Source organism: Triticum aestivum, chromosome 5A (assembly GCF_018294505.1).
Source record: "Triticum aestivum cultivar Chinese Spring chromosome 5A, IWGSC CS RefSeq v2.1, whole genome shotgun sequence".
NCBI lineage: Eukaryota > Viridiplantae > Streptophyta > Magnoliopsida > Poales > Poaceae > Triticum > Triticum aestivum.
This window is the reverse complement of record NC_057806.1, coordinates 524,921,661-524,931,060: the sequence shown is the minus strand read 5'-3', so window position 1 is coordinate 524,931,060 and position 9,400 is coordinate 524,921,661. Positions and strand designations below refer to the sequence as shown.

Sequence of the window (9,400 nt, the reverse complement as noted above, 5' to 3'; positions counted from 1 at the left end):
GGCTTCGCCTGGCCGCGCCCTTGGGCGGCGGCGAGGGATGAGGAGGAGTGGGGGAGGGCCGGCCGACGGGATCTGGGGACCTCCGGGCCGCCCACGTAGGGAGCGACTCGGGAGGGGATCTGATAAGGTGATACGCATATCATAAGGTTATTATGATACCAAGTTATGATGTTGTGCACTGTGAAGATAATATCATATGCATAACACCAGTATATAATACTTTCCCTTGTGATCAGTTTAAAGCATGTCCAATAGATTATGTAGATGAAATAATAATAAATTTCTACATCGCAAGAGGGCAAAAATGGTGCTCCAATTGCTGATGTAGTATATGTAATTTTTATTTACTCGAGGATAGAGCCTGATGTGTCACTCGAGCAAAACGTGAGCAGTCACATGCACAACCCCAACTGCTGCACGAAACATTCTCACCACGCTCGAGCTCCTCCACCCGACCACCGCCCCCAGCGATTTCGCCTGACAAGGTTGCCTCCACCGCCCATCCATCCTCCCCAAGTCCGGCGCGACCCCGCCACCCTGGACACCCACCAGAGGATCCGCCACCGTGCCGATTTGGATTCACCGTCGCGCTGAGTTTCAGCCGATTAGACTGTTGGCTGGAGCGTCGGCGCCCGTGATGGCTCCCGCAGCTTGTGGCCATCGTCCGGAGTAGGACTTCTGGCCGCCGGACCTACCACGAGCAGGAGCGCGCCCGCCGCGGCTGAGCCGGGCAGCCTTTCGGTCGGCATCTCCGGTGCCGCGTCGCCGAAATTACGGGCGGCCCCAAGCCGGCACGAGTCAACGAGGCGGAGGAGAGGCCTCTGTGACCGGCATGGCGCTACCATCTTTGCTTCGACGAGCAGCTGCTCGATTTCATAATCCTGGAGCACAAGGCGTTTGACAAAAATTGCACATGGTAGTACTTCCTCCGTCCCAATTTTTTTTTAAATTCGTCTAGATACAAATACAGATGTATCTAGTATTAAAACGTGACTTCATACATTCGTATTTAAACAAATTTAAAACAAGAATTTTAGGACGAAGAAAGTAACATACGTAACTTATATTTACATCACCTATTAGAGCACCAATGCCTTATTTTATATCACCTGTTGGAGTAAGAGGTTTTTGATGATGTAAAACCACATTTTAGTGTCCGAAAATACTTGTCATTAAAATGAAGAAGAGGGAATGTATCTAGACGTATTTTAGTTCTACATACATCCCTTTTTATCCATTTTGTTGACAAGTATTTTTGGACGGTGGATTTATTTCAGGGTTTCCGACGATGCGCATTCAGTGGGAGGAGACGTTCCCGTCGACGACGAGGTGTCTACGGTGACTTCATAAATTTCAAAATGATATGCCGGTTAAGTCTTTCGAAGGTGCTCATAGGGGTAAGGTGTGCGTGTGTGCGTTTATAGGGATGAGTATATGAACGCTTGCGTCTGTACTGTGTTAAAAAAAGTATTTTCGAACGAAAGGAGTAAATATTACTTGAAACACAATTTTAATGTATTTTATACTCCCTCCATCTAGAAATATTTGTCTTAAAAATAGATAAAATAGATGTATCTATAATTAAAATAAATCTAGATATAATTATTTTTTGGACAAGTATTTTCGAATGAAGGGAGTATCATATATTGGAGATGCTCTACTACTAGTATTATACTATATGCATGAGAAAACCAGTAGTATTTACTCACCGGTCGCCACCTATAAGAGCATCTCCAACAGACGCCCCAAACGACGCGCGTGCGCGGTAAACTCAGCTTTTAGCGCGCGCGGGACGGTTTGCCGCGCTCTAGCGGCCGCGGGAAACAAACTCGCGCCGGAACCGTTTGCGCGCGCGCGCGAAAAGGCGCCAGCTCGCGCGTAAGATTTGGCGCGCCGCTTCGTGCGCGCCTATAAAGCTGCGCGCCGCTTCGCCACGCACTTCTCCACACTTCCTCTTCCCCTCTTCCTCTCCCTCTCTGCCACGCGCCGCTCCAGCGCCCCGCGACCGACGCGCCGCCATGCCGCCGCGCCGCCGAGGAGCGTCCGCCTACCGCGGCGTCCGCCTGCGCCCCAACGGCTGCTACACCGCGGAGATACGCTCTGGCGAACTCCGGCTCGGCCTCGGCACGTACGGGACGGCGCGCGAGGCCGCCCGCGCGTACGACGCGGCGGCGTGGCGCCTAGGCCGGCCGCGCGGCCAGATGAACTTTCAAGAAATGTACACGCTCCAGCAAGCGCTCAACCTCGCCCCTCTGCATCGTCTGAACACGGCGGAAGACCGTGCGGAGCACGCCGAGCGGCAACGCCGCCTCCTCGTCGCCCAAGAGGACGAGCGGGTCATGGCGGAGTGGCGCCAGCGCCACCCGGAGGACGTCGCCTACGAGTAGGCCTACTGGGCAAGGCGCCGCGAGGAGGACACGCGAAGGCGCCGCGAGACGCGGTTGGAAAGGCGTCAGCGGAAGGCGTTGGCGAATGCGCAGTCCGACATCGTTGCAGCAGGTGGGCAGTCGTTCTTCGCGCCGAACGATGATCGGTGGTTGGACATCTGGCTAGACACCTCGGACGACACCGCTGAGGATGATAATGGTGATGATGATAGCGACTTAGAGTAGTTTCTATCTAGTTGCGCCGTAGTTTATCTATGCTTTCGAACTATCTATCTAGTTGCACCGATGTAAAATATCTTTGTATTGTTTTTTATTTATGCAATCTATCTAGTTTTTATTTTATCTATGCGTTTGAAAATTAAAAAAATTATGTGCGCGCTGCATTTTTTGCGCGTTGCTGGAGCGGCACGCGCGCTGCTGGACGGGTGCAGCGCACCGTGCCAAACCAGGCGATGAGTGCGTGCTAAAGCTGTTTTTTGCGCGCGCCGCGTTGGGCGCCTGTTGAAGATGCTCTAAGGCTCTAATGCACTAGCTTCGTCTCTGCCGGAAGGGAGGGAGTAGTGAGGTTTGGGGCCTCTGTTTTGAGATCTCAAGGGGAGGTTTCAGAGTTGCTACTGGAGTACAGTAGTGGCTTGTTTCCCGTTTATCGAACTGATTGGAAATCTGGAATGCATCCGGCCTCTAGAAACAAGAGAAACATCAGACGTACGTCACACGCACGTTTTTGAACTCGTTAAACAACTTCTTGGAGCTCGTCCCGTACGCCGTTGGCAATCAAAACTCAGCTCCTGTGCCAAGGTACAGTTCCTGGGCACTGTGCCGTGGAAATGAAATGAAAAGCAAGGCGGGGCGGGCGGCTGTCCACAAAATGGCAGGCAGTTCACCGCCCTAGCAAAAGGGCAGCGTACCAAGCAATCAAAATCAGGTGAGGGGCACCCTCCCTTACTGCTGCCAGTGTCAGCGTCAGCTAGCCAGATAGAAAATTCAGAACACACATGGACAAGTACTCCTACTTCCTTTCAATCAAAGAAAGGAACATGGACAAGTACTGGACTGATTAATGTTGAAGCCGATGGACGTCCTTTCAGTGGTAAGAAGAATAATGCACTGTAGTATTAACCAAATTACACTCACCAGCCATGCAATTAACCTGCACTTTCCAACCTATCAGTAACTTGTATCGTCTTTAGGCTAATCATAGTGGAGTATCATATATTAGTATCATGCATATCATACTAGTGTATGATACCATCTTCATTGTGTATAGTAGTAGTGTAGATGAGCCTATCTTATTTATTGTCTTGCATGATAAATAATAGCTTATCATTTATTGTGATGCAGTATCTATCTACGTTACTCTAACCTTCTTGTTCTTCCGTAATTATCTATCACATCATCATGTTTGCTAGTCTTGAATGCATGATACCGGCTAAGATACCATCACTATAGCCTTGATACCGGCTCTAAAAAACCACCACTATAGCCTGCCTTCCAAAAATATGCAAGTAGCTAGTGCTTATATATATATATATATATATATATATATATATATATATATATATATATATATTCATCACTGGTATTATCGCTTCAAACAAAACAAAAAATCCCATTGTCCTCACTCACCGTGCATCTCGATCTCTTTTATTATGAGCCACACAATACAAAAGCAAAATATCTGGCCAAAATACTAATAGAAACATTGCAGATAATTACAACATATAGTTTGCATGATACATGCTCCACTCTTGATCAACTACCAGGAACCATGGAGCTAGAACCACCGCTATCAACTGCATCCGCAGATGGAAGGAAAATCACATTGATTTTCTCCGGACTACTCGATCGCGAACGCTCGTTTCTCGATCTGACGCCATTAACTACCTCCAATGGTGTATGGCATGACCGTCCTTCAGGCTTCAGCATGCGTGTGTGTCCTGATCAAGGTAGGTGTGCAGTCCTACTATAATGAAGGAGGATAAAACGGGTAGCCGATAATAATCAGTTCTGAGGGCAGAAGGGCGTGCCGGGCTTCTCCCGGTGGCTGGGGATGACGAAGTGCCGGATCCTGCCGACCTGCTCCGTGAGGTAGGCGTCGCACAGGAACGCCTTGGAGAACCTGTCCTCCACCGTGCGGTCCACGTCGTGCACGAACACGTCCGTCGCGCCGTCGCCGGGCCGCCGCGCGCGCGCCGCCATGCCGGCCGTGTAGATGGCGCCCATCCTCCCGGGCGCCTCGGGCGTCCACCCCGTGGGCGCGTCCACCATGATGAGGTCCCACTCCACCTCGTGGAACACGGCGGGGAGGCCGCGCAGCGCCAGCCGGCACGAGGCCTCGGCGGCGGCGGCGAGGTCCGGCTGCGCGGTGCACCCCTGGTGGTCCCGCAGGGCGATGAGCTCGTCGGCCTCGGTCAGGCGGGTGTCGTAGGTGACGTGGTACGACTCGAGGCCCGGGTGCGCGGAGCGGACGGAGGCGATCCAGGACGCGTCCTCCTCGAGGAACACCGTGCGGCCGCCGTGGTTGAGCGCCGCCCACATGGGGCTGTCGTGGCCGAGGCCGAACACCAGGAAGTTGCAGGGCGAGCGGCGCTGCAGCACGCGCAGCGACACCCCGATCTCCGCCGCCGTCTGCTGCGGCGTCACGTTCGACGTCGCGTAGTGCACCAGGGCCTCGGCCACGGGCGCCGGCAGCTTCGAGCACGACCCGTCGCCGCTCAGCCGCGAGGCGGCGCCAGGGCCACGGGAGGAGGAGGAGGAGGAGAATAGCGTGCGGGCGGAGAAGAGGAGGAGGAAGGCGGCGAGGGCGGTGACGAGGAGGAGGCGGTGGCCGGCGACGCCCTGCAGCTTGGCCTTCATGGCGGCGAGGTGGAGGGCCTTGCGGACGTGCGTGGGGCTCGACATGAGGAGAGCTCGTCGGTTCTTCTCGTTGCGCGCCCGGCCTGCGTGGGTTCTTGGGTCGTGAGAGGTTTATAGGCGAGGACGATGGTTGGAGGAAGGAGAGGAGAGGCGACGGAAGATTGGTAATGGAGGATGGCGAGGGGAGGGCGGATGAGATTGTGATGATGGGGTTGGGTGATGAGGACACGAGACCTGCAGAGTTTGGTGTAGGGTTGGCTTTCGGATGGACGGGCGGATGGATGCGTCCTTTGCGTTGTGGGGCGCCCTTTCGGTTGAGAGGACGCGACGCGTTCATGCTAAGGAATGGGCCGAATGTCCCGTGTATTTCCTGGGCTTTTCCCCCTTGAAATATATGGTACTAATTATTGTGCTTTAAGTACGAAGTAGACGTCCTGAGGGATGGATGTCGGCCACGGTCTTATCATCAGTTTAGATATGAATTTTGTTTGGAGAAGCATTTAAATAGATATTACTATCACAAGCATTGGCTTATCGTTGTCTTGATGTATTTGCGAGAAGGCCCATAGAAAGACACAAAAACGAGAGTTTCATCTTGGTTGTCTGCAGGAAAGAACAAAGACCCAGTGTGACACTCGGTGACCATTCTTGCTCGATGTTATTATTGACAGCTTGGATCCATGAGAGCTCACTATGCATGATGGTCAGTTTACCTGGGCCGATAAGGGTCCCTAGTGACTTCCTCCGGAGCAGGTCGACCGCTAGATCCAAGGCGCCCAACACGGTGATGGTAGAAGCACCAGGCCAGGGGGATGGACCGGATTGCGGCGGCAGGCGAGGCCAGGAGGATGTCATTTTGCAAGCTGTCACAATTTTGATACATGGTCTTGAGCCCATCTTGCATCCTAAGAGCATCTTCAATAGATGGTACAAATGTAAAAATAATTAACTTTTGGACGTTTTTGGGGTAAAAAACGCTGCTTCAACAGACAGTCCATATGCAAAGAAAATTGGACCGCGGCCTCCTTGTGATATAAAATGCAACACCTCGCGATGCAAATATACATCACGAGATGAATCTGGTCCAAAACCAGCCGCCGACCGCGAACACCCAACCATCACTTCATTTCCGTTCCCGACCGCTCGCCCGTCCGCCGCAGCTCCGCCCCGCAGATCCGCCACGCCCGGCTCCGCCCTCCACCGCCCCGCCCGCCACCGCCGCCCCGCAGCTCCGCCACCGCTCCGCCCGCCACCGCCCTGGCCGCACGCCGCTCCACTGCTCTCCGATGGTGCCGAAGGGCAAGTCGGGCTTCTTCGGCGTGAGGCAGAAGCCCTCCGGCAACTGGGGTGTGGAGATCTCCGACGCCGGAAGGCGTTGGTGGATCGGCACGTACCCCTCCGCCCACGAGGCCGCGCGTGCCTATGACGTGGCGGTGTGGCGTGCCGAGAGGCCTCGGTCGCACCTCAACTTTCCAGAGATCGAGAGTCGGGCGGAAGCGGAGATGCTTGTGCCGCAGGGCATCAACATGAAGGAGATCACGACGAAGAAGAAGAAGACGAAGAAGTCGTCGGTTGTCGTCAGTGCTGGCGAGACCGATGAGGAGGCAATGGCGAGGTTTGCTTGGGAGCATCCGGAGTACGTCCAGGCCGAGATGGAGTACTACTGGAAGCGTGAGGCAGAGCAGAAGAAGAAGGGGCCGAAGAAGGAGGATGAGGCCGGTCCCTCGAGGGTGATCCCCATCGAGTCCTATTCCGAGGAGGATTGGGCAGACTTCTCGGAGGAGGAGGAGGGGTGCGACGACCCGACGAAGGAGGAGTCCTGGGAGCAGTTCCGTAGCTCCGATGAGGAGTAGTTTATCTAGTAGTTTGAATAAGTAGTAGTTGAAGTTGATTTATGAAACTATGTTGAATGGACTAGTAGTATGTCGTTTTACATCTTCATTTTGGACCATCTATTGGAGTTGCTCTTTTGGATCATTAATTTGGACCATCTGTTGGAGTTGAGCTTTTTTCGGAGCTCCAAAACGCATTTTTTGGTGGTTCAAATTTTACATCTCCGGTTTTAGATCGTCAAATTTTGGACCATCTATTGGAGATGCTCTAAGACTTACAATAGCATGCCGTGGTAAATTGACCCTCCCATACAGAGCATTGAGTTTTGCAATAGCAACAAAACTACAGTTTCAACAACACAAAAATTAGGCATGAAGCAAGTACTATTTGAGCCACTACCAACGATGATGTTATGCGGAACGGGGAACACCATATTTTTAGATGATGTTTCTGATGAACTTGGCAGAGTTCTCCGCCTCGGCCTTCACTATTGGCCTCAATCCACTACAACAAGAAGATGTGTGAAGGCTCCAACGAGCATATACAATCTCATTTAATCCACCTGTTGACATTGACAATGGGTGTTTTGAACCATGTCACTAATGAGACACATGCACACACCTTACGATTGAAATTGGAGGAGTTGTTCGGACACCTTTGACAAGATAAACAAGTTGTGAAGACATGAGTATTTTGCTACATTTGTTTTGACGTGCCTTTCATATATCTCCTGATATTCTTGATGGACAATGGTTATATATCCTCCTTGGTTGGACAATGGTTATATATCCTCTCCGTGTAAGGTTTCCCACGAGGCGGAGTCATCAATCTAGAGCAACAAAAGGGTAGAGTCAAAGAAACACTACAAGAAAAACTTCCAAGACCAAGTGTTAGGTAGTTTGGCGAGTGCATTTTATCGAGAACTCGGCAAACAAGGCCTTTGTCGAGTGCTTAGAGAAAAGGCTCGACAAAAAAATCACACTCGGCGAAGCATCACCATTGTCGAGTACCATCTAGAAGAGAGTTGGCAAAACGTTGCACTAGGCGCCAAATGAAGCCGACGGTTGACAAAGACCAAGCACACGGAGAACACAGTGGCACGTGTCCGTGGACGCCGTTGTTGATAGCAGAGTGACAGTGTTATCCCCTTGCCAAGTGCTCGACATAGAGCACTCGACAAATATTTTATTTTTCTTCTATTTATGTGTTTATTCTATTTTATTTATTTATTTTCTTTTCTTTGTTATATGCTTTCTTCTTCTATTTACTTTTCTTTTTTTCTTCCTTTTTTCTCTCTTCTTTCCTTATTTCTTTCTTTATTTCTGTTCTTTTATTTGCTTTACTTCCTTCTCTTGTGAGAGCGCAGCGACCGCTGATTCATTCTTTGCCCTTCAAAAACAATTAATCAACATGCACCATTACATGTCTTATGTTAAAATTTGGCATTTTCAGTGTTCCTTTGCTATATTTGAGTAATTAAGTGCATTTCTAGGCATCTAATGGATATAATTCAAATTTGGACTACATGTACATTAAATAGTCGCCATAAATGAGTTGAAAAAAAATCCTACTTGTGTCCTTGAGTCTATTTTTAGGACGTGTGCAAGTAACTACTAGGACTTCCATACACAAAGGGGCCAAGACTCAATCACTGGCATAGGGAGTTATTGTTTCTATAAAATGCAAACGAAGCCAGAAATCATAAGACTTGGCACGGTGTTATGATATGGCCCTTAGAGGTTGCGGTACAAATTTGAGAATCTTCTCTAAAAGTTGTCACACATACTGCTTATAAACCGGATCCTCTCCAAGGAAGGAACTATGTTTTGACAAGGAAAGAGGGCAGGTTTGCATGCAAAGTGACCATTGATTCATCCATTTGCCTTCAAAAAATTTATACACTGAAGATACATCATTACACGTGCCATGTTAAAATTTGAAATTTTCCTTTTGAGAAATGTAGTAGAAAACAAAAATAAAATCCAGCCTACGTATAAAATCAAAGATCACTATGAAGATGCAAAGAGGTTCTGGTTCAGATGTTGATGTAGACTTGATGTAGATTCCCGCAACTATGATTAAACCTCACAACCATGAGACTTTTTCTCGCATTCGAGGATCAAAGGAATGATCCCTTTGTCGGTATCCACGCATACTAAATCAGCGATCCGGCAGAGCTTTGCCGTCCAGAATGAAGAACTACCGGAGGACTAGATGTATGATGAGTAGCCTTATGGTGGGGAGAAGATTCCTGAGAGAGAGAGAGAGAGAGAGAGAGAGAGTGTTACGGCATATCTCTCTCAAGGTAGTTTTGGTGATTGATG

General features: G+C 50.2%; 2 protein-coding genes across 5 annotated transcripts in view; one reads left to right on the top strand and one right to left on the bottom strand.

The window, feature by feature from the left end:
* The window catches only part of LOC123104477 (uncharacterized), a 15,708-nt gene extending 9,448 nt beyond the window's left edge, over window positions 1-6,260 (top strand). For 2 of the 4 annotated variants that reach the window (XM_044526337.1, XM_044526338.1), the window contains exon 11: window positions 1,278-1,534. The gene's annotated coding sequence lies outside the window, so the exon portion shown is untranslated. Of the gene's footprint in view, window positions 1-1,183; window positions 1,535-5,852 lie in introns of those variants that run through there. The other 2 variants (XM_044526341.1, XM_044526340.1) reach the window with 2 other exon arrangements.
* Window positions 3,977-5,499, bottom strand: LOC123104478 (glucuronoxylan 4-O-methyltransferase 1). Its single transcript, XM_044526342.1, has one exon. The coding sequence runs from the start codon at window positions 5,286-5,288 to the stop codon at window positions 4,389-4,391; it is 900 nt and encodes a 299-aa protein (XP_044382277.1). The 5' UTR covers window positions 5,289-5,499; the 3' UTR covers window positions 3,977-4,388.
* Window positions 6,261-9,400: the final 3,140 nt, after the last annotated feature.

Coding starts and splice junctions, on each gene's coding strand:
- LOC123104478 (XM_044526342.1), bottom strand. CDS start 5,288: ATGTCGAGCCCCACGCACGTCCGCAAGGCCCTCCACCTCGCCGCCATG.